Source organism: Cetorhinus maximus, chromosome 28 (genome assembly GCF_964194155.1).
Source record: "Cetorhinus maximus chromosome 28, sCetMax3.hap1.1, whole genome shotgun sequence".
Classification (NCBI taxonomy): Eukaryota; Metazoa; Chordata; class Chondrichthyes; order Lamniformes; family Cetorhinidae; genus Cetorhinus; species Cetorhinus maximus.
Genome location: NC_135906.1, coordinates 18,114,914 through 18,139,627, shown reverse-complemented (window position 1 = coordinate 18,139,627; position 24,714 = coordinate 18,114,914). Strand labels below are relative to the sequence as shown.

Below are 24,714 nucleotides of genomic sequence, written 5' to 3'. Positions count from 1 at the left end.
GGTCAAAGCTGTTTCTCTGCATAAATTTTTCCATGAGGGACAGGTGGTACGGCACGGTCCAACTACTTGGAGCGTTCCGCGGCAGCGTGGCCAGACCCATCCTTCGCAACACCGGGGACAGGTAGAACCTCAGCACGTAGTGACACTTGATGTTTTCGTACTGAGGGTCTACGCACCGCATGATGCAGCCACACACAAAGGTGGCCATCAGTATGAGGGCAATGTTGGGCATGTTTTTTCCCCCTTTATCTAGAGGCTCATCTGTGGAGAGGAACACAGTTAACGTTTCGAATCCGTATGACTCTTCAACAGAACTAAGTAAAAATAGAAGAGAGGTGAAATATAAGCTAGTTTAATGGGGGGTGGGACAAGTAGAGCTGGATAGAGGGCCAGTGATAGGTGGAGATAGACAAAAGATGTCATAGACAAAAGGACAAAGAGGTGTTGAAGGTGGTGATATTATCTAAGGAATGTGCTAATTAAGGGCAGAAAGCAGGACAAGCAAGGTACAGATAGCCCTAGTGGGGGTGGGGTGGGGTGAAGGAATCGAAAAAGGCTAATCTCTACCTTTTAGCCTATTTCGATTCCTTCACTCACCCCACCCCCACTAGGGTTATCTGTACCTTGCTTGTCCTGCTTTCTGCCCTTAATTAGCACATTCCTTAGATAATATCACCACCTTCAACACCTCTTTGTCCTTTTGTCTATGACATCTTTTGGTTAATCTCCACCTATCACTGGCCCTCTATCAAGCTCTACCTGTCCCACCCCCCCTTAAACCAGTTTATATTTCACCTCTCTTCTATTTTTCCTTAGTTCTGTTGAAGAGTCGTATGGACTCGAAACGTTAACTTTGTTCCTCTCCGCAGATGGTACCAGACCTGCTGAGTTTTTCCAGGTATTTTTATTTTTGTTTTGGATTTCCACCATCTGCAGTTTTTTTTTTTGCTTTTATCCTTTGTTTTATGGTTTGCTTCTTTGGAAGGGGGAACCACATTTATTGGGTTTTTTTTTAAAAGACCCTGGGGCAACCAATTGCCTCTTCATTGTTTCACCAGGCAAAGACATTGGCTTCAAGAGCATGATTCTGCCTCCTTTGCTGTGGCTTTTTCTGTACCTGGGCTGGACCTGGGCGTGTAGTGCCCATGGTGTACTCCAAAGTTTGGCCATGGATGTGATGTACAATGTTTATTGGGTGTACTCGGGGATTCACCCTGGGGTGTACAGTGTTTATTGGTGTATTTGCTTTTTGCTATGGAAGGTATAGAGGGAGAATATTGAGTGTTTTGTCCCGATCCTGATTGGGTTGGGGTTTGGTTCTTTAATGTGACGCTGAATATTTGTGGCCTTGGAAGCGGAACATAAGCAAGGGCCCCGGCCCCTGGGAGAGTTTTGGCGGAAGTGACGTTGTAGGAAGTGAGACGCGGTAGTGCTGACGGAAGCGGAAGTGACGCTGGAGGAAGTGAGGCAGCGCCGGGGCCCAGGGAGAGTTCTGGAAGCTCGGGGTCGGGAAGATGGTGGATTACAGCGTGTGGGACCACATCGAGGTGTCGGATGATGAGGACGATACTCACCCGAACATCGATACGGCCAGTCTGTTCCGCTGGCGGCACCAGGTAAAGACCCGGCCCCGCCGACCGGTCTCCTCATCCCCGGCCCCGCCGACTGGCCCCGACCCCCCCCACCTTCCCCGGCCCCGCCGACTGGCCCCGACCTCCCCCGGCCCCGCCGACCGGTCACCCCCCCCCCTCCCCGGCACCGCCGACCGGTCACCCCCCCCCTCCCCGGCCCCGCCGACCGGTCACCCCCCCCCCCTCCCCGGCCCCGCCGACCGGTCACCCCCCCCTCCCCGGCCGCGCCGACCGGTCTCCTCATTCCCCTCATCCCCGGCCCCGCCGACCGGTCACCCTCCCTCCCCGGCCCCACCGATCGATCAATAACCACCCCGCCCCCCCCCCCCCCCCCCCCCCAAAACCTCCGGGCCGGTCACCCTCCCTCACCACTTGGGGTAACCAGCCCAGGGGGCCCCTTGGAGAGACCCTAGGCCCTCCACAGATTCTGTAATATGCACAAAGATCCTCTTCCCAATGTGTGACTGAGCTCGGTAACAGTGGGATTACAGACTGATCACCACCTCTCCCCATCTCTCTTCATTTTTCAAGTCTTCCCCACTCTTCTTCCCAGTTAGTGTTTAGAATGGGAATTTTCGATGTAAACTCCTCACGCTGTAGGTACAGCTTCCCATCAGTGGTGGTGCCTCAGTTTGACATCTCCCCACTCCTCGGCCTGGACTCCTTACTTGCCTACAACCCACTCCTCATATTTCTATAAACTTTCTATTACTTTCAAAAGCCAGAACAAAAAATAAGGACAACATTGAGTTAAAATGCAGAGTGAATAAAATCTGCACACACTGGTCCACTTATTCCTGCCCTTGAAATCCATTTCACCTCAGAACTGAGCATGGATTGATAGTTTCCAGTGCCATGACAGATTGACAAGTGTGTTTATATCTGCTCCCTGTCCAACTCTTGGGATTTCGAATCATGAAATTTAACATTGAAACAGCATATGTGAACATTCAGAATGGAAACTACTTTGTAAATGAAATACTGTAGGCTCTGTCTAATGGAGTGAGATTCTGAGCACACTGCCACCTTGTATAGAAAAAAAATCCTTCAAGTATTTATCTAATTCCCTTTCGCAGACCTCTGAATCTTTATGCACAGCCCTATCAGGCAGTGCATTCCAAATCCTAACTACTCGCTGCTTAAAAGCTTTTCCTCGTGTCACATCTGGTCTTTTGTTAATCATCATAAATCTGTGCCCTCTGGTCATTGTTCCTTCAGACATTGGAAACAGTTACTCTTTATATGCACTATTTAAATTATTTTAAACATCCTATCAAACCTGCTCAGCCTTCTCTGCTCTAAGGAGCCCTTCGTTTATTTCCTATCCCTGGTTTTGTTGAGAAAGTGGTCACTTTCTGGCACACCCTCAAACTGAAGTATGAAGCTGGAATTGTGTGCTGTTCAGTATAACAGTTTTTCTCTCTAGCCCAGCTTTTCACATCAGTTCAACAGCTTTAATGGTCAATTTTCTGTTGTCATCATTTCCTATAATGATTGAATTTGTGATTTTGCATTAAGTGCTAAATTGTAACCACGACACCATTTACTCTGTGCTATTTTGCATTGTTTTTCTCTCATGTTCTTTCCATTATTGTTCTTTCCTCAGCTAAGTATTGATGTGCAGAAATCCCTCACTGTGCTCAAGAGTTTCCAAGTGAAGCAATAGATAAGTCCACGGAGGTAGAGTTTATTTCCCTGATACCATGTGTACATTCACTCCTGTTGGGGATGATTGATTTTAATTAAATTGAGTGAAAGTTGGTGGAGTTAAAGCTTCATGTGTGCTCAGGGAGTTTAACCCGTTAAAAACTGTGGTTTCCCAGCATGGAGCAGCAGTGATCTTCCAGCTGTGCTCAACCTGAATAATTGTGACCCTTCTGCAGAGTTACCTTGGTGTGCTTCAAGGATCACTCTAACTAATAGAATCACAAGCCCCATAGAAAAACCTGGCCCTCCTTGTCATGCTAATGAGCCAGGCTGGTTCATTAAATATCATCAGTGCCCTGAATATGGACTATAGCTAATGACTTGCCTTACCTGAAGTATTGAAGGCTCCAGGTTTGACCCCAGGTTCTGTTTCCTGAGCAAATGAGTGGCAGTTGTCTCAACCCTGGGGAGGGCGGTTGGAGAGTTGGAAATTTGGCAGAGATGCTAATCATTGTATATTCACTGGATATATTCAGAATGTCAATGTTGGTTCGTAACCGTTGCTTGGCACCCCATAACTCCAGAGCCTGACATTCGCTATTCTTCATATCTGATCATATACAATGACTGAGAGTGAAGGACTGTAGTTCTCATGGATTGTATCCTGCCAACCCATTCAGGAGAGATGATTTTAACAAACAGGATGAAAGGAAAAAGAATAACTTTGTTGCAGCCACGCCCAGCTGCATGACTCCGATTTATAATAATCTAGTTTGTTGTGTCTCGTACAATGTGGAAGAATTGTTGTCAGGTGTCCCTCGATTCGAGGATGACGTCTACTCAGGGTTGTGAGTTTCTGCCATGGGTCTTCATGTGACTGAACAGGCTGATTCTCGATTCTCAGATCTTTGGGTCCATGGGGCAGGACGTCCCATGACTGAGTGGGACCTGGAGTCCAGGATTTACATTCTCCTCTTATCTTTTCTGCTGCCACTCTGCCTCAGTAAAGTGTTGGGGACTCAAAGCGTGATGCAGTTTGATGGGCAAGTTGTTGCCATTTTGAACGATTGTTCGCAAGTTCCTCCCAGCCATTAATGTCAATACTGCCCTGCTCTAAGAGTTTCAGAAGAATTGGGAAGAATGCATTTGGAAAAATTCATGTAATTGATAATCCTGATGTTTTGTGTTGTTGATTGGAATAGCAGTTTGTTTATGGGTTTGCTGTCTATCAATTTGTGTTTCATGATGGGATAACCAGTAACAGCATGTTTGTAGGTTCCCAAGTGTTTGCTCTGAAATGAGGAGGAGGCACTCTGTGTCTAACTCAATGCTTTTCAAAGACATACGCACAACAATTATAAGGCAAGGCGAGTGAGTTAGTGAATTTTCTGATCACTTGTCTTCTCTGGGTAAAGGAGGAAACAGCCAGTTTTGTGAATAACAGTTTATATTTGGATGATGCTGTCTGTAGAAATATAATTCAGTAAATTACAGCAGAGTTGAAATTGTTTGTATCAATATATTTATTTTTATCAGTTAGTATTTGTATTTGTTCAGGCGTGGTGTCTTTCAGTAAGGAAAAGCCCTTGCTATGTAGCCCTTGAGTCCTACATGAGTGGTTCTTTATATAGTCACTGTCCCACTGGTTCATTGGATCAATGCATTGTACAATGTAATGCTAAACCATTGCGATAAGGAAGCCTGTGGGTTTGATTTCCTGTGGTAGCTGATAAAAGTGAAGACATTGCAATTAGCTTTAGCACCAACTGGCCATAGAATCTTTGATCTTCGCGTGTATATCCCAGTACTAACTGAATTCCACACCCATCCATGAAAACTTTAGAGGTCATTTTAAAAACGCTATAAAGTTGAACGATTCTGTCTTTTTAAAATCTGTTAACTGAGATCATTGAAGGTCATTGAAGTAGGCAACAGGATTTCTGAGCAGTTGAAAGCTTATCAGAACTTTTCCACACTTCCCTCCAAACTCAATTCTTCTATTTTTAATGGATGCACATGACATAAGAGCCAGTGTCCTGGGTAGAATTTCCACTTTAGCGTCATTAGGAACTGAGACTACAAGCCACTTACAGTAACTATTCAAGCTTCCATACCAGCTGTTCAGAATGCTTTGAATACCTCAGTTCCATGTTGTGTTTATGAGGCAAGGAAACCTCTTGCGGATCACTACCCATTAGCTCTTTACTAACAAATCAGTACTGCTCCATGCCATGTTGAACATCATTTGTACTAAATTCCCCCTGAAGAGGGGAGCGTCAATGAATTTGAGACTTGAGAGAGTGGTGCTGACCTAGGATGGAAGCAGAAAGACCATTCTAATTGAGAACTGTTTGTAATATACTTTTTCTGACTTTGGGAGAGAATAACATTCTGATCATCCATGCCAAACAGACAGCAGATAAACTGATGATGATGCTAGGATTTTAGTGAAGAATGTGTTGAAGTGTGACTTTCTCATAGTGTCCAACCAACCTGTGGAACATATTTTGTGCATTTTCCCTGCCAAACACTGGTTGTGGATGGTGAGAGTATTTTGAGCTGAATGAAAATCGTTCAAGAAGCTTGTGTGGTTTCTTCACATAGTATATGGGCAGAAATGTGGAAATGTCATCACTGTGCAGGTCAGCATGGCAGCCAGCTTGCTCAGAGCAGGTTCCCACAAACAATAGATGAGTGAACTATATGTTGGTTGAATGATCATTGCTGGCTAGGATACCAGGACAGCTTCCTTCTCCTCTTCCAGTACTGTTGTGGAAGTATTAATATCCACCTGAACAGACAAGGGAATCTGTTTTCCTACCTGATCTGAAATTATTCCCTCAGCACTGCACTGGAGTGAGATTGGAGGAGGGATTGAATCCATAACCACCTGCTTACGGTGAAAGTATTGTATCTGCTCGTTCCCTGTCATATCACTCATGCCTATTAAAAAGCCAGTTATTTCAGGGCTTTGAGGAACTGCTGAAAACTCGGACAGGGATGCTAAAGAAAACAATCCTCCTTTTAATTGACCCCAGAATGTGCCTAAGTGCAATTAGCCTGCAGTTGACTTCAGGCCACATCTATGTAACTGTTACCTCAAAGGGACTGCGCATTACACATAGCTGTATCTTGAAATCAGTGTGAATCGCAATGGTACTGTTATCCTTATAAAACTCTATCTCCTTTACAAATCAAATGCTGTTGGTTTCTAAAATTCAGGCTGAAAATGGCTGACAGAAACAGCACTTGTTATCTGTTCCAGGCTCGTATCGAGCGGATGGAGGAAGCACAGAAAGAGCGAGAGGAATACGAGAAGGCGTGTGGGGATTGTAAACGTAAACTCAGTGAGTGCCAAAAGAAGCTGAAAGATTTGCTGCTGCTGGAAACAGACGATGCAAAGAAAGAGATTGAAAAGTTACAAACTGAACTCAAACAGTTGAAAAAGGAGGAGAAAGAATGGGATAAGAAAGGGGCATCGCTAAAGAAGAAGGAAAAATCAATGCCTTGGAATGTGGATACACTGAGTAAAGAGGGATTCAGTAAGGTGAGTAATGTGTTGAGCCATATTCTGTTTATGAGCTCATGGAGCAGAGGCAAATTCCCAAAATGTCAGTGCTAATCCTGAATTGGTCACCAGGGGGAGGAAAAGACTTGCATTTATTTTGCACCTTTCGTGACCTCAGGACATCCCAAAGTGATTCACACACAATGAAGCACTTTCTGAAGTGAAGCCGCTGTTGTGACGTATGAAACACGGCAGCCAACTCCCTTGCTGTCCTTTGAAATAGTGCCATGGGATCTTTTATATCCACCTGAGAAGGCAGACAAGACCTTTTGTATCATCCTTTTGTTGTGTTTATCTCTGTCTGCTCCTGCTCACCCATCACCTCTGCTTGCTGACTGATATTGTCACCCAGTCCAGCAATGACTAAATTTTAAAATTCTCACCCTCCTCTTTAAATCCTCCCATGGCCTCGCTTCATTCATCCATGAACACCATGCTGAAGAGCTCTAATCTGTTTTGGCCTTTTCATTATTTACACTGAGTCAGTAAGATAACAAGAGCACCAAGTCTTGATACTGAATCTATGATTTTGTATTGGGTCTTCTCCTCTGCATGTTTGTGGATGTTTCAACGAAGACATAGTCAGGCTTGACAACGATGCCGTACACAGTCGACTCAGGCTCACAAAGTCACTGCAGGTTCTTGGTGAATAGTGACAAACTGACTAAGGCCTTGCAGGGCCTTGTGGAACTGAAGGTTGGTCAGGGGAGAAAAGGGGGATAGAAAATTTAATTTGTTGTATATCTATTCACGAGTATGTGAAGCCACTGGGATGACAGCCAGAAATCTGTCTGACAATGCTGACTAAATCTGTAATGTTCTCTGGCCCTGCATTCGGCTGAGATTTCTGTGTTCCTCAGACTCAGTCCTTTTGAGCATTCCCCACTTCCTTCACCTCAGCATCAGCAGCTGAGCTTTCAGCCACTGGGCCCTACGCTCTGGAGTTTCCTCCTCAAACCTCTCCACTTCATCACCCGTTCCTCCTTTTTAAGATGCTCCTTAAACCATACCCCTTTGACTAAGCTTTTGTCCTAATGTCTCCTTTGACTAAGTGTCGATTTTGTTTGATTATGCCCTTGTGAAGCACCTTTGGATGGTTAACTACTTTAAAGGTATTGTATATTTATAATTGCAAGTTGTGTATTTATAACCCAGATAGCAGCTGTTCAATGGTCATCCATTTGTCATTGTCCATTTTCTCATTTGTACGCTAGTTATACGTTATGGTATTGAAGCCTGTCTATTCTAATTCCTTATTTATTTTCATATTGAAATTCTAATTAACACCCTGACTTAATCTCTGCATGAACTGGCTGTTGGTGATGTTAGAGAGCTGGAGTTGAAACAAATCAGAAATAGATTTTTTAAAAGTCTGATACAAAACATTGAGAAAACAATTTTAATATTATATGGAAAGTCTTCTGATGTTGATTTATTAACTGAGATCCGCAGACAATGATTGGACATTGTGTAAACGCTGTTTTTTTGTTTCTGTCCTTCAGAGTGTCATTAATGTAACCCCAGAATCAAACAAGGTTGAAACAGAGGAAGACAAAGAAAAGAAACACAAGACCTTTGTAGAAAAATATGAGAAACAGATCAAGCACTTTGGTAAGTGTAAGTTATTTAATGACACAGCTGGGCTTTCCAAAAGCCTGTCTGGTGTACAGTATGGAATCAGGTATTGCATGTGATACATAAGATGTAATGGACACTACTCGTACCAGATAGGAATTGAATTTGTACATCTGAGATTCTGTGTAAATCAATTCCAGCTTGCTGCCTGTTGAGCATCTGGCCTCATGGGGTCTTGATTTGTAGCACACAGTATACTATGTTTTAAATCTTGTCTGTTTTTCTATTAATGGCATTCCATTGTATTTGACTTGAGGCTTGGCATCAGTTACTGAATTCAGTGTCATCAGCTAAACATCTTCTCACTATTAATGATCAATGTTTATTTATTCTCTTTTATTCATTCCTCATCACATTGGCGTCGAGACCAAATCCATTTCTAATCTTTACACTGTATATTTAGGAGCCACATGTATTTTACATGTTAGGTTAGTGCATGCACAGAGTCAGTTTGATAACAAGAGCATCAAGCCTTGATAATATTGAATCATGATTTTGTTTTGGGTTGTCTCCTCTGCATGTTTGTGGAAGTTTGGATGAAGACAGGGTCAGGCTCGACAGTGATGCCTTTCACAGTCGACCTGTGCATACAACTCACTGCAGGTTCTTGCGTGAATATTGACAAACTGGCTAAGTGTTTGCAGGGCCCTGTGGAACTAAGGTTGGTCAGGGTAGAGGAGGGGGAAAGAAAATTAACTTGTTGCATATCTGTTCACAGGCATGCTAAGCCGCTGGGATGACAGCCAGAAATATCTATCTGATAATCCTCACCTTGTATGCGAGGAGACGGCGAATTACCTGGTCATCTGGTGCATCGATTTAGAAGTTGAAGAGGTACACTGGCTCACACTGTCTTGTTTTGACTTAATGTATTCTCATTTATCATTTGACAAATACAAGTATCAACTGTCTACCGGGTGCAGTGCTGTCATGGTTATGTTGCTGGACAAGTAATCCAGAGGCTGAACTAATGATCTGGATACGCAAGTTAAAACCCCACATTGGCAGCTGGAGAATTTAATTTAGTTAATAAATAACCAATCAAGAAAATTCAGATTTCAGATCAGCCAAGCTCCAGTGAGAGTCCTCCTGTTGAATTTCAAAATGTAGCATGAGCAAAAACCCAATTGAATACTGCTCCACAACGTAATCAGGTTGTGGATCCCAGATTCTAATGTAAAAAAAATGTTGTTGGGTCTGTTACCAATCAGTTTAAATTGCAGTCCTTCATCAATGGGAACAGTTTCTCGCTATCTACTCTGTCCAGATGCCTCAAGGTTATGAAAACCTGTATTAAATGTCTCCTCAACCTTCTCTAAAGAGAACATCCCCAGCTTTGTCAATCTGTCCTCTTAGCTGAAGTTTCTCATCCCGAAAACCATTCTTGTAAGCCTTTTCTGTACCCTCTGTCATCCGTCACATCCTTCCTAAAGTACTGTGCCCAGAATTGGATCCACTATTCTAGTTGAGGTTGAATGTTTTATAAAGATTCAGCATAACTTCTTTGTTTTGGAACACTCTGCCTCTATTTATAAAGCCCAAGGATCATGCAAACCTTGTAATTGCTTTCTCAACCTGCCCTGATACCTTCCATGATTTTTTCTTTATCCTTTCATGGGATGGAGGTGTCCCAGGCCCAATTGCCCTTGAACTGAGTGGCCTTGCTGGGCCATTTCAGAGGACAGTTAAGAGTCAACCACGTTGTTGTGGATCTGGAGTCACATGTAGGCCAGACCAGGTACAGACAGCAGATTTCCTTCCCTAAAAGACATTAGTGAACCAGATGGGTTTTTACAACGATCACTGATAGTTGTCGTGGTCACCATTACTGAGACTAGCTTTTAATTCCATATTTATTAATTGAATTCAAACTCCACCAGCTGCCATTGTGGGATTTGAACCTGTGTCATCGTTGTTGCCCCCCCTGCCCCAGAGCATTAGCCTGGGGCTCTGCATTACTCGTCCAGTGTGATAACCGCTATGCCACTGCCTGTCCCCCAAACGCTCCCAGCCCCCCACCCACCATTAACGATTTGTGCACATATACCTCCAGGGCCCTTGCTCCTGCACCCCCTTTAGAATTGTATCCTTTATTTCATATTGCCTCTCCTCATTCTTCCTCATTAAATTTCACCTGCCATATGTTTACCCATTCCATTATCCTGTGTTTACCCATTCCACTATCCTCCTCACAGTTTATAATACTTCCAATCTGAAAATTTTGAAACTGTATTTTGTACATCCATGTCTTGGTCATTAATATACCAGGAAAAACAAGGGGCCTAAAACTGACCCCTGGGAAACCCCATTATATACCATCCTCCAATCTGATAAACAACCATTCACCACTGCTCTCCAGCTCCTGTCACTCAGCCAACGCTGTATCCATGGTGCCACTGTTCCTTTCCTTCCATGGTATTTGATTTTGCTGACCTGCCTGTTAGGTGGCACTCTCCATTAGGCTGGATGAGTGCAGCTCTAACAGCGCCCAAGAAGCTCAACACCATCCAGATTAAAGCAGCTTGTTTGATTGGCACACCATCCAACACCTTCATCTACTCCCTTCACCATCGACACACAGTGGCAGCAGTGTGTGCCATATGCAAATGTTATGACCTGGCAGGTGATGTGCGCCAGGTGGATCAAATCCACAAGGGAAACTTGGCCACGCTATCACAACAGTTTTGCAATTTTTATTTATTCCGAGAAGATTTGTGCACTGAATTCAGAAGTAATGAGTCCACGAACACCTGTAGAGATTTTAAAAACTAAATTAAAACATTTATTAACAAAAAATATTTCAAGCAAGATTACAGTTAGTTAATACTATAACAAATCCCAAAATTCCTAATTAACCTGACTCCCAACTACACACCCTCTTTAAGACATCAGTCCAAAATAGATTATAAAATTAAATAGCAAGCCAGCAAGTTTGCCACAGCACTCACTCCACAGTGGAATTCCAAAGGCTTTCCTCCACCTTTGGTTACTGGACATAGCTTACTTCTGATAAAGTGGCTGGAGGCTTTCCCAAGGCTGTTTTACATGGCCTTCTGAGATCTTACATGGCCCCCCAACATAGCCTTCCATTCTTTCTCTCTCTAATCTGTAATTTCCTTTGTTCTGTATGTCTTTGGAAATTTACTTTTCCCGTAATATAAAAATCTGTCATGTTGCCAATATGGTCAGTACCTTTGGGAAAAATAAGCACACTGCTTGACCTTGCTTATTTAGTTAGTTGCAAACATCTGATCATCCCTTTGAAACCTAAACAACCCATTCACATATCTAAAACTACCAATTTCCTTCACACCGTACATGCTAAACCCTCATCCATGTTTACTCATTAACATTTCAAATGCCTTTTACCCCTAACTACTTTTGATAATTTCAAGTTTGCAGTCTATCTGACTCCAATTCAATTAAATCACACAGCCAGAAGCATCTACACTCTCACACATAAACCCACTTTTTAAAAAAAAAAGCCACAATAACATTTTTTTTTTCATTCACGGGATGTGGGCTTCGCTGGCTGGGCCATCATTTATTTCCCATCCCTAGTTACCCTTGAGAAGGTGGTGTTGAGCTGCCTTCTTGAACTCCTGCAGCCCATGTGGTGTAGCTACACCCACAGTGCTGTTAGGAAGGGACGTTCCAGGATTTTGACCCAGCAACAGTGAAGGAACGGCGATATATTTCCAAGTCAGGATGGTGAGTGACTTGGAGGGGAACCTCCAGGTGGTGGTGTTCCCATCTACCTGCTGCCCTTGTCGATGGTAGTGGTCATGGGTTTGGAAGGTGTTGTCTCAGGAGCCTTGGTGAGTCCCTGCTGTGCATCTTGTAGATGGTACACACTGCTGCTACTGTGTGTCGGTGGTGGAGGGAGTGAATGTTTGTGGATGTGGTGCCAATCAAGCAGGCTGCTTTGTCCTAGACAGTGTCAAGCTTCTTGAGTCTTGTGGGAGCTGCACTCATCCAAGCAAGTAGGAAGTATTCCAGCACACTCCTGACTTGTGCTTTGTAGGTGGTGAAAAGACTTTGGGGAGTCAGGAGGTGAGTTACTTGTCGCAGGATTCCTAGCCTCTGATCTGCTCTTGTAGCCACAGTACTTATATGGCTAGTCCAGCTCAGTTTCTGGTCATTAGTAACCCCCAGGAAGTTGGTAGTGAGGGATTCAGTGATGGTAATGCCATTAAACATCAAGGGGCGATGGTTGGATTCTCTCTCATTGGAGATGACAGTTGCCTGAAACTTGCGTGGTGTGAATGTTATTTGCCACTTGTCAGCCCAAGCCTGGATATTGTCCAGGTCTTTCTGCATTTGGACATGGGCTGCGTCAGTATCTGAGGAGTCGCAAATGGTGCTGAACATTGTGGAATCATCAGTGAACATCCCCACTTCTGACCTTATGATAGAAGGAAGGTCATTGATGAAGCAGCTGAAGATGGTTGGGCCAAGGACACTACCCTGAGGAACTCCAGCAGTGATGTCCTGGAGCTGAGATGACTGACCTCCAACAAACACAACCATTTTCCTTTGTGCTAAGTATGACTCCAACCAGCTGAGAGTTTTTCCAGATTCCCATTGACTCCAGTATTGCTAGCGCTCCTTGATGCCACGCTTGGTTAAATGTGGCCTTGATGTCAAGGGCTGCCATTCTCACCTCATCTTGGGAGTTCAGCTCTTTTGTCCATGTTTGAACCAAGGCTGTCGTGAGGTCAGGAGTAGAGTGGCCCTGGCAGAACTCAAACTGGGCGTCAGGTTATTGCTAAGCAAGTGCCGTTTGATAGCACTGTTGATGACCCCTTCCATTACTTTACTGATGATCAAGAGTAGACTGACGGGGTGGTAATTGGCCGGGTTGGATTGGTCCTGTGTTTTGTATACAGGACGTACCTGGGCGATTTTCCACATAGCTGAGTAGATGCCAGTACTGGAACAGCTTGGCTAGGGTTGGGGGAAGTTCTGGAACCCAAGTCTTTCAGTACTATTGCCAGAATATTGTCAGGCCCCATAGCCTTTGCAGTATCCAGTGCCTTCAGCCATTTCTTGTTATCACATGGAATGAATCAAATTGGTTGAAGACTGGCATCTGTGATGTTGGAACCTCTGAAAGAGGATAAGATGGATCATCCACTCAGCACTCTGCTGAAGATTGTAGCAAATGCTTCAGCCTTATCTTTTGTACTAATGTGCTGGGCTTCTCTATCATTGAGGATGGGGGTATTTGTGGAGCCGCCTCCTCCAGTGAGTTGTTTAATTGTCCACCACCATTCACGACTGGATGTGGCAGGACTGCAGAGCTTAGATCTGATCCGTTGGTTGTGGGATCGCTTAACTCTGTCTGTCACTTGCTGCTTATGCTGTTTGGCACACGGGTAGTCCTGTTATAGCTTCACCAGGTAGACACTTCATTTTTAGGTATGCCTGGTGCCCTCCTGCAATCTTCATTGAACCAGGGCTGATCCCCTGGCTTGATGGTAGTGGTAGAGTGGGGTATATGCCGGGCCATGAGCTTACAGATTGTGTTCAAGTACAATTCTGCTGCTGATGACCCACAGCGCCTCATGGATGCCCAGTCTTGAGTTGCTAGATCCGTTCAAAATCTCCATTTAGCACAGTGGTAGTGCCACACAACACGATGGAGGGTTTGCTCAATGTGAAAGCGGAACTTCGTCTCCACAATGACTGCACGGTGGTCACTCCTATTGATACTGTCATGGACAGATGTATCTGTAGCAGGCAGGTTGGTGAGGATGAGGTCAAGTATGTTGTTGCCTCTTGTTGGTTCCCTCACCACCTGCTACAGACGCAGTCTAGCAGCCATGTCATTTAGGATTCGGCCAGCTCAGTCAGTTTTGGTGCTACCAAGCCACTTTTAGTGATGGACATGGAAGTCCATTCTGCATCCTTGCTCAGTGCTTCCTCCAGGTGGTGTTCAACATGGAGAAGCACTGATTCATCAGCTGAGGGAGGGCACTATGTGGCAATTAGGAGGTTTCCTTGTCCATGTTTGACCTGATGCTATGAGACTTCATGGGGAGCAGAGTCGATGTTGAGGACACCCGTGGCAACTCCGTCCCGACTGTATACCACTGTGCCACTAACTCTGCTGGGTCTGTCCTGCTAGTGGGCCAGGACATAACCAGGGATGATGATGTCTGGGACATTATCTGTAAGGTATGATTCCGTGAGGATGACTATGTCAGGCTGTTGCTTGATTAGTCTGTGAGACAGCTCTCCCAATTTGGCACTATCCCCCAGATGTTAGTATGGAGGACTTTGCAGGGTTGACAGGGCTGCGATTGCCGTTGTCGTTTCTGGTGCCTCGGTCGGTGCCAGGTGGTCCATCCAGTTTCATTCCTTCTTTGAGTTTGTAGTGGTTTGTTACAACTGAGTGACTTGCTCGGCCATATCAGAGAGCATTTAAGAGTCAGCCACATTGCTGTGGGTCTGGAGTCACATATAAGCCAAGGACATTAGTGAACCAGATGGGTTTTTACAATAATCAACAATGGTTTCATTGCCATCAGACATTTAATTTCAGATTTTTATTGAATCCAAGTTCCACCATCTGCCATGGTGGGATTTGAACCCTAGTCCCCAGAGCATTACCCTGGGTCTCTGGAATTCTGGTCCAGTGACAATTGCCACCCCCATAACATCATAAAAAATGTTAGTTTCGTGGCACAAGATGCACTGCAGCAACTCATCAAGCCTCCTTCAACAGCACTTTCTAGACCCACGACCAGTAGCATCTAGACGGGTTCCACCCTTACTTCCCTCAGTATCCTTGGATGCATCTCATTCAGTCCTGGTTGCTTATCAATTTGAAATACAATATGAAATAAACCTTTCTGATACCTCCTCCTTATTATTTTCTAACCCACACAGTGTTTCAACTGTGGTCTCTTCACTATGATGTCAGCAGGAAAAGACAGACGCAAAGTACTCACTTAGCCAAGCCCCCTGCCTTCATGCATAAATCTCCTTTTTAGTTCCTAATCAGCTCCACGTGTGGAATGCAGATGTAATTTTGTACAGTAGGATAGTGTTGTGCTGCTGTTAATGTGGACAACAGATGCATACTCAGCTTTACTGGTGATGCTTATCCCTTGGTACTCATAATTTGCAGTTTTATAGTTCTGAAACAGCCCCTTAGGGTGAGTTATAGTTTTATGTAATATGCCTGTTTTTAGCCAATGTCTGTGAAGTTCATGTATTTCAGCTTCTAGCAGTGTTGTTCCATACTGCACATGGAGTTACATCCTGTATAGTGGGGTGTCTATAACCTTCCAAGTATCCTTCTGTAACCTTCCTGCATGCAGCTGGTGGAGCCCTTAAGAGAAGGTTAGGGTGATATTGAAGGCATGGTTTCTCATTTACGCTGTGTTTAGAATGAGATGGGATTCCAACACAGGTAGAAACACTTGGGGCGGGGATTTACTGCATCACAACCAACGAATACTGTTAAATTACAGTTGGCAAGATTGCTTCTGATTGCTTTTGGATTGCATTATGCTAAAATTATATTTATGGGTTCCATTTGCAGAAGCATGCACTGATGGAGCAGGTAGCTCACCAGACAATAGTGATGCAGTTTATCCTGGAACTTGCCAAGAGCCTTAAGGTGGACCCCAGAGCTTGTTTCCGACAGTTCTTCACCAAAATCAAGGTACGGAAATGGTTTGGAAGTCTTTCTATTTCAGTTTACTTCACCTGTTTTATTTTAAGATGGCCTCTATGAAATATGTATTCATATTTGAACTTGTACTCTAACTATTAACTGTAATGTTTCTCATCACCAATGATAAATTTTAACACTCTAATCCAACCAAGTGGTTCATAAATGTCAACAGTTGAATAGCCGATTTATGTTTTTTTCTCCTTTATTACTTAAGTTCATTTCTTTTGTGTTGATAATGAATTTAAATTAGTGAGCTCCTTGTGGTTTACATTTCTCTTTGCATTTTTAGCACATTGGTGAATTTGCATTATATTTCTGCCTGTATTGTTCTGTCAGCTTATTTGGTGAAAGGGCCAGCCACGCTTAGAATGGAGTACACAATGCAAACGTGTCAATCATGAGGTGAAAACCGAACACATGCAAATCTATGGAGATAAAGCAGAGGAATGGGACTAACATGATAAAAGCTGGCATGGACCAGATGGCCGCCTCCTGTGCCATAATGACTCTGAGAAAGTTAGATAATCCATAGTTAGCCAAAGAAATTATCACTTCCAAGGTGACTTGGTTAGATAGATCTCCAGTGTGAAACTGGACTTGCAGAATGGGAGTAGTTCCACAATCTGCACCAATTAATAGATTTCATTCGGCAACAGTGGGGTACTATAGTTGCTATCAGTGAGGGGGAAATTCAAGTTGGTAATAAGCTAATTAGGATTGGAACAGGAGGAAGCCATTCAGCCCCCTCACGCCTATTCTGCCTATAAATCAGATCATGGTTGACCTATGTTGACAGCAATCACCTGTTATTCCGTTTCCCATAATAATCCTAGCTAACAAAAATCCATTGATCTCAGTCTTAAGAATGTCAACTAATCCAACATCAGCAACCTTGTGAGAGAACTTAGCTTCCATTACCTCTGATGTGAACGAGTAATTCTCGATTCGCTGAATGACCTACCTCAAATTTAATCTAAAGATTGTACTCACTTATTCTGCATCCCTCACTAGAGGAAATAGCTGTTCTGACAACCTGATTGAATTCTTAGGTCATTTTAAATACCTCGATTAGGTCACCTTTCATTCTAAATGCAAGGAAATATAAGCAAAATTTATGCAATCTACTCTCCCCCCCCCAAAGGCAATGAGTGAAGTGTGGTGCCCATAGCTGATTACAATATTGTCCACGAGGTTTGACCAACTGAAGTATCACTTCCTCCCCACTGTATTCTAATCCGACTGAGGTGAAGGTCAACGTTCCTTGGGCGTTTTGTTTCTTTTTTTTTTTGCTGGTGCATTGGCTTTTAGTGATTGGTATAGGTTGTGATGACCCTTCTTTGTCCAGCTCCACAAGATGAGGAATGGCTGCTTTAGTGAGAACCTGTGGAACCTGATCCAGCATGAATTGATGCATTGAGTAGGGAAGAGTGGACAATGGGTTGAATTTAAAAACGCGGAATTGAACTCGATGTTAACTTGATGTTTTTAAACTTCCCTTTTTACAGACAGCAGATAAACAATACATTGAGGCATTTAATGACGAGCTTGGAGCATTTAAGGAGAGGGTCAAAGGTCGTGCTCAGGCAAGGATAGAAAAGGCAATGAAGGAATATGAAGAGGAGGAACGTCAGAAGCGGATGGGGCCTGGCGGGCTTGATCCAGTGGAAGTGTACGAAAACCTCCCTGCTGTGAGTGGATTATTTTGTAATGATGCCTTGACTGAGGAATTACACCGAAGACCCTGTTTCTTTCTGTTTTTTTTTGCTCTGAGGGGGAGTTTTGCACCCTTTCCCTGAACTGCATCCCTCGCTGGATTCAGTTAACATCCCACAGATTGTGAATTGTACCTGAGGTTTCTGGATCTGGGCAGCGCAGTCACCACTTAAAGCAGTTTCCTCATTTTCAACTTCTGGCACAACTGGTTCACATCCCATTGGGCTTTTTCTGTTCAACTAACCAAAGCTGCTGGTGGCAAAGCGTGCAGATTACTGGGCAATCTTCCAAAAAGCCATAGAGTCATAGAGGTCTACAGCACAGAAAAAAGCCTTTCGGCCCATCAAGTCTGTGCCGGTCAAACAAGTACCTAACTATTCTAATTCCATTTTCCAGCACCAGGCCCATAGCCTTGTATGCCATGGCATCGCAAGTGCACATCCAAATACTACTTAAATGTTATGAGGGGTTCTGCCTCTACCACCTTTTCAGGCAGTGAGTTTCAGATTCCCACCACCCTCAGGGTGAAAATATTCTTCCTCACATTCCCTCTAAACCTCCTGCCTCTTACCTTAAATCTATGCCCTCTGGTTATTGATCCCTCCACCAAGGGGAAAAGTTCCTTCCTGTCTACCCTGTCTACCTTATCTATGCTCCTCATAATTTTATACACCTCTGCATTTACCAAGCCAAATACTGCTGCTTTGTAGACTGCAGTAGTGGAGGACTCACCACAGGTTTAAAATTTTTGTAATTTGCTGATCTTTTATGACTTTGCTCTGCCGGCAGATACGGTGTTTTCAGGACAGGAACCTGGTAACCTTGTGAGGTACAAAGTATTAATCTGTTACTTTGTGACCTGCCTTTCCAAGTATATCATATTGAATTGCTACAAATGAATAGCCCAAGGTCAGTCACCTCAGGGAAAGGTAGGCACTTAATCAATCTTCAGCTTCAGACTAGAAAAAAATCTCAGCACAAACTTTGTCAGGCTTTATCCTTTATGCTTTTTTATACTTTGGAGTTTGGCAGATGCTCTCCATCCTGATATAGAATGAATGAATGTCCCATAATGCACAAAGCTCCCCCACATAGGGTTCCAAGTGACAAAAACTGGTATTGTGTAATTTAATTTACTCCCAAACAAGTCATGAGCAAGGAGACTGTTGGTTCTTGCAGGAAAATGGAGGGAATTCCAGAACTCAATAAAAATATTACAGCGCATCATGTTTAAAAACGGGCAAAAGGCGTAATACAAGGAATGCTAAATCTGAAATATAAACAGAAAATGCTAGAAATACTCAGCAGGACTGGTGGCATTTGTGAAGAGAGATGTCTCGGATCAATGACCTTTGAACAGGAGAGTCACAGACCTGAAAAATTAACCCTTCACAGATTTCCAGTGTTTTCTATTCAGATTTTTAAAAGGTACACTTATCTCTTTCAGTTACCCTAAATCACTGATGCAGGTCATGAGCCTTAGAATTAGCAATCATTGAATGATTTACCAAGTTACTCCCTACCCGCTAAATAATTATGTCAGCTCACAGGAGAGTTTCCCCTTCTGTTTTGCTGCTTCTAAAACTTCAGAAAGCTGCTTTTCATTCTGCTAATGTTCCGTCTTTGCAGGAGATGAAGAATTGCTTTGATTCAAAAGATATTCAGATGTTGCAGGATGTAATCAGCAAAATGGACCCAACAGTGAGTATTTCCTGTGACACTGGGTTAACCTGGAATTGTTGCTTGTGATTCTTTTCCTTTTGAGTGCTGCTTCGCTGCTATTTCCACATCACCTGATCTTGAATGTTAAAGACACGGTGCAATTTTGGGACCACTTTTCCATGCCCTCCAGATGGTGGAATGTCAATGCAGCTTACAACAGCGAGGAAAATGTGCCTACGGGAGTTGGGGTTTGAGGAGAGGAACTGTTTGAAGTGGTACACTGCTTTGTGGATGTAGGGTCACAGAGCCAGGCCTTGCCCATTGCATGCTTAGTTCCTAATCTCAGCCTGGTTGCACTGACGGCTGTTATAGCAGCACTCAGACCTAGGAACATTAGATGATGTGCTGTATGGGAAGACTCTAGAAATCAGGAGGGACAATGTACCTTTGATCAGAGGTAAAAGGCCAGTTAAAGAACACAATAGAACAATTAAAAGACGTGGGATTTCACTATTGGATTCATGAGGATTGTGAATTAAGCAAGATAGTTTGTGAGAGTGACTTCAGAGCACCAAGTGTCACCCGAGATTGTGCTTAAATTCTGGGGTAGGGTTTGGACCCACATCCTTCTGACTCGAAGGACCAACTGAAGTAAGTTGTCACTTAAGAACATGAGAAATAGGAGCAGCAGTAGGCCATTTAGCCCCTTGAGCCTGCCCCGACGTTCAATAAGATCATGACTGATCTGATTGTGGCCTGAACTCCACTTCCTTGCCTTCCCACATAACAGAATCACAGAATTGTTACGGTGGCGAAGGAGGCTATTCGGCCCATCGTGTCTGCACCAGCTCTCTGAGTATTTTAACTTAGTGCCAATCTCCTGCCTTTTCCCCGTAACCCTGCACATTATTTCTATTTAAAAAATCATCCAATGCCCTCTTGAATGCCTCAATTGAACCTGCCTCCATTACACTTCCAGGTGGTGCATTCCAAACCCCAACTACTTGCTGTGTGAAAAAGATTTTTCTCACCTCACATTTGCTTCTTTGGCAAAAACACTTCAAAACTGTGCCCTCTGGTTCTCGATCCGTTTACAAGCAGGGACAGTTTCCCTCTATCTACTCTGTCCAGACCCCTCATGATTTTGAAAACTTCTATCAAGTCTCCTCTCAGCCTTCTCCTCTTCAAGGAAAACGGTCCCAACTTCTCCAATCTTTCCTCATAACTGAAGTGTCTCCTCCCTGGAAACATTCTCGTAAACCTCTTCTGCACACTCTCCAATGCGTTCACATCCGTTCTATAGTGTGGCGCCCAGAACTGTGTACACTACTCCAGCTGAGGTCTAACCAGTGTCTTGTATAAGTTCACCATAACCTCCCTGCTCTTGTATTCTATGTCCCTATTAATGAAGCCTAGAATACTATATGTTTTAGAAACAGCTTTCTCTACCTGTCCTTCCACCTTTATGGACTTATGTACATATACACCCAGGTCTCTCTGTATCTTTTACTTTATACTGTCTCTCCATGTTCTTTGTATCAAAGTGTATCACCTCACACTTCGCTACATTGAACTTCGTCTGCCACCTATCTGCCACTCCACCAATGTGTCAATGTCCTTTTGAAGTTCCACACTGTCCAAGTTTTGTGTCGTCCGCAAACATTGAAATTGTCTCCTGCACACGAAGATTTAGATCATTTATATATCGTGTATATATAAATATATATGTATACTATATATATGTTTTATATCTAATATATTCAATGACTCAGCCTCTACTGCTGTCTGGGGAAGAGAATTCCAAAGATTTAACGATGCCTTGAGAGAAAAAGCTGCTTCATCTGTCTTAAATGGGAGATTCCTTTATTATTCTGCCTAGATTCCCCAAAAAGGGAAACATCCTCTTAGCATCTAGCCTGTCAAGCCCCCCCGGAGTCTTATGTTTCAATTAGATCATCTCATTCTTCTAAACTCCAGTTAGTGTTGCACAACCTGCTCAACCTTTCTTCAAAAGATAAACCACTTGTCCCAGGATTCAGCCTGATGAACCTTCTCTGAACTGCCTCTAATGCAAGTATGTTAAAACTGTGCACACTACTCCAGGTGCAGTCTCACCAGTGCCCTGTATCGTTGTTGTAAAACTTCCCATTTTTACTCCATCTCCCCTGCAATAAAGGCCTTCCTCATTACTTGCTATACCTGCATGCAAAACTTTGTGATTCATGCACGAGGACACCCAAATCCCTCTGTATCGCAGCATTCTGCAGTCTCAATCTATTTAAATGATATGCTGCTTTCCCTATTCTTCCTGCCAAAATTTCACATTTTCCCACATTATACTCACATTGCCTACTCACATAACCAATCTATATCCCTTTGCAGTCTCTTTGTGTGCATCTCACAACTTGCTTTCCTACTTATCTTTGAATAGTCAGCAAATTTGTCTGCAATACACTCAGTCCTTTCATCCAAGTCATTAACATAGATTGTAAATAGTTGAGGCTCCAGCACTGGTCCCTGTGGCACTCCAGTAGTTACAGTTTGCCAACCTGAAAACAATCCATTTATCCTGACTGTTTCCTGTTAGTTAACCAATCCTCTATCCATGTTAATATATCACCCCCAACACCATAAGCTCTTAGCTTGTGCAGTAACCTTTTATGTGGCACCTTATCGAATGCCTTTTGAAAATCCAAATACACTGCGTTTACTGATTCTCCTTTATCCACCCTGTTTGTTAATCCTCAAAAGAGCTCTAATAAATTTGTCAAACATGATTTTCCTTTTGTAAAACCACATTGACTCTACACGGTTGTATTATAATTTTCTAAATGCCCTGCTACTACCTCCTTAATAATGGATTTCAGCATTTTCTCAGACGTTAGACGAACTGGCCTATAGTTTCCTGCTTTCTGTCTCCCCTGTCTTTATGGGTGAGGCAATGTCGTAGTGGTATTGTCACTGGACTAGTAATCCAGAGACCCAGGGTAATGCTCTGGGGACCCAAGTTCGAATCCTGCCACGACAGATGGTGGAATTTGAGTTCAATAAAAATCTGGAATTAAAAGTCTAATGATATATTTGATTGTTGTAAAGACCCACCTTAAGGTCCTTAAGGGAAGGAAATCTGCCATCCTGGCCTGGCCTGGCCTACCCGACATGTGACTCCAGACTCACAGCAATGTGGTTGACTCTTAAATGCCCTCTGAACAAGGGCAATTTGGGATGGGCAATAACTGCTGATCTAGCCAGCGGCGCCCACATCCTATGAATGAATAAAAAAGTGTTACATTTGTGGTTTTCCAATCTGTTGGGAATTTTGGAGGATTACAACCAATGCCTTTATTATATTGGCAGCCACTCCTTTTTAAGACCCTAGGATGCAGGCTATCAGGGCGAGGGGCCTTGTCAATCTTTAGCCCCATTAATTAATTTTCCATGTGCTTTTTCTCTTGTGATTGATTGTTTTAAGTTTTTTTTTTATTGGGATTCTTTTTGTGTTTTCCCTGTAAAAATATGCAAAATATACTTTAAGATTAGATGTTATAAGTGATGTCTGTTCCTGGCTCTGTCCATTGACCCTAGCTGGAAGCTGGACATGTCTGGATATTGGATGAAGGTCAGGCTTTTTTTGTGATGCCCTTGGTGGTCATCTGACCTAATGATACTCTAGACACTCTTCCCAAAAAAAAAAATCATGAGATACTTGAGGGTTTCCTGAACCTCTGCTGCTGTTTTTTTTATTGCCTTCACTGGAGTGAAAAGTTTGAATACCATCAAAACTAAATGCACTCTGCTGTTTCCAGGAAGCCAAATATCACATGCAGCGCTGTATTGACTCTGGGCTTTGGATTCCGAATGCAAAGGCTGCAGAAGAGGAAGGAGAGAAGAGTACAGAGAATGAGGATCCTGTGTATGAAGAAGTTAAAAAGGAAAGCAGTGAAGAAAAATAACCCTATTTTTTTGTTTCTGTATCTGCTAGTTTTAAATGCTGTGTTGAGTTCCAGACTACATCCTGTTCACTGACCCATAGGGGTTCACATAAGTTCAATATCTCAATCTGTTGAATGAAAGGTTAAAGTCCTATACGAATCAACTGCTTTTTGTATAAAAACACAAGTTTTGAGAGCATGCAGGCTTTACTCTTATGCAGTAACTCTGGATCAGCTGGCATCTGGGCAAGTGAAACCTTTTCAATTGTCAGAGCAAGTGACTGCTTCCCCCATTGCTTCATCGTATTAATGCACACCACTCCATGTGTGCTGAGCCATAGAGCTGGGAAGGTGCCAGGTTCAGCTCCTGATATGTGATGGGTTACCCTATTTGATACCCTCCTGAGTAGCCTCCTGATACTCACTGTTGAGGCCTGTGCAGAAAGAGGGGTTTCATGGGAGAGAGGTACTGGCGAGAGAGAAAGCGAGCTACTATTGCCTATGGAACCAGACCCCACAAGTTCATGTCTTAGGGATAGGAGAGGGAGAGAGAATTTTTGGAAAGAATGCATAGCTTGTTGAAAATTCTCCAAGGAAGCAGGGTGGGGGATGTCTGTCGATCTCACTTATTTCATATCTACTTAAAATGAACAGAAATACAATGAAAAAAGTTGTAAAATTAAAAGTAGAATCCCTGACCTAAATTACTGCTGACACAATTAAAATGCTAATTAAAAATCTGTCTGGCAATGACTTCATATTTGAGTGTTCTTGCTGTATGAGCCCAGAGTCAAGCGTTTTGCTCCCTCAATCTGAACACCATTTCTGTGGTGATGGGGTCAAGGAAGCAGAACAACTGGTAAAATTGTTTCAGGATTTGGAGCATTTGGTTTGATGTACAGGTCCTTATTTCGTCAGTTTGACATAGGAGCTTGGGTAAGGGATTTACATTGGTTTCACTGATTTTATTTTCAGTTCTTTTGAACTCTTGTCGAAACCACAATAGTATTTTCTATACTGGGTTTAACATCTTATATTCTGTTCACAGATTTTAAAGAATCCTGTGTGCTGCATAGGTAATGGCTCAAGTTCTGCTGGGGGCCAATGTTGCTGATGCTGCCTGTTACTGTGACCTGTTTGATCTGGGGTGGTTGCTGCTTTCGAGCGAGGTAGTGGTTGTAACCTTTGTTTCTTGTTATTGACCCACTATGTATGCAAATAAAGATATGATGCAGTAAA

The 24,714-nt window shown here is 43.3% G+C and overlaps 1 protein-coding gene across 2 annotated transcripts; it reads left to right on the top strand.

The window, feature by feature from the left end:
* Window positions 1-1,433: 1,433 nt before the first annotated feature.
* cdc37 (cell division cycle 37 homolog (S. cerevisiae)) lies at window positions 1,434-24,714 on the top strand. 2 transcript variants are annotated; one of them, XM_078531309.1, is made up of 9 exons: window positions 1,571-1,616; window positions 3,238-3,311; window positions 6,544-6,825; window positions 8,349-8,457; window positions 9,200-9,315; window positions 16,034-16,156; window positions 17,674-17,856; window positions 19,511-19,582; window positions 23,350-24,714. In XM_078531309.1, exons 3-9 carry the CDS (start codon window positions 6,559-6,561, stop codon window positions 23,494-23,496), a joined length of 1,017 nt encoding a protein of 338 aa, XP_078387435.1. In that variant the 5' UTR covers window positions 1,571-1,616; window positions 3,238-3,311; window positions 6,544-6,558; the 3' UTR covers window positions 23,497-24,714. The 2 variants fall into 2 exon arrangements, with proteins under 2 accessions (XP_078387434.1, XP_078387435.1); XM_078531308.1 differs by lacking the exon at window positions 3,238-3,311 and having other exon boundaries at window positions 1,434-1,616.

Excerpts from the sequence above, each read along its gene's own strand:
- cdc37 (XM_078531308.1), top strand. The coding sequence starts at position 1,515 with ATGGTGGATTACAGCGTGTGGGACCACATCGAGGTGTCGGATGATGAG. Across the intron at positions 9,316-16,033 it reads TCGATTTAGAAGTTGAAGAG|AAGCATGCACTGATGGAGCA; the intron begins GTACACTGGCTC and ends TTCCATTTGCAG. Across the intron at positions 16,157-17,673 it reads AGTTCTTCACCAAAATCAAG|ACAGCAGATAAACAATACAT; the intron begins GTACGGAAATGG and ends CCCTTTTTACAG.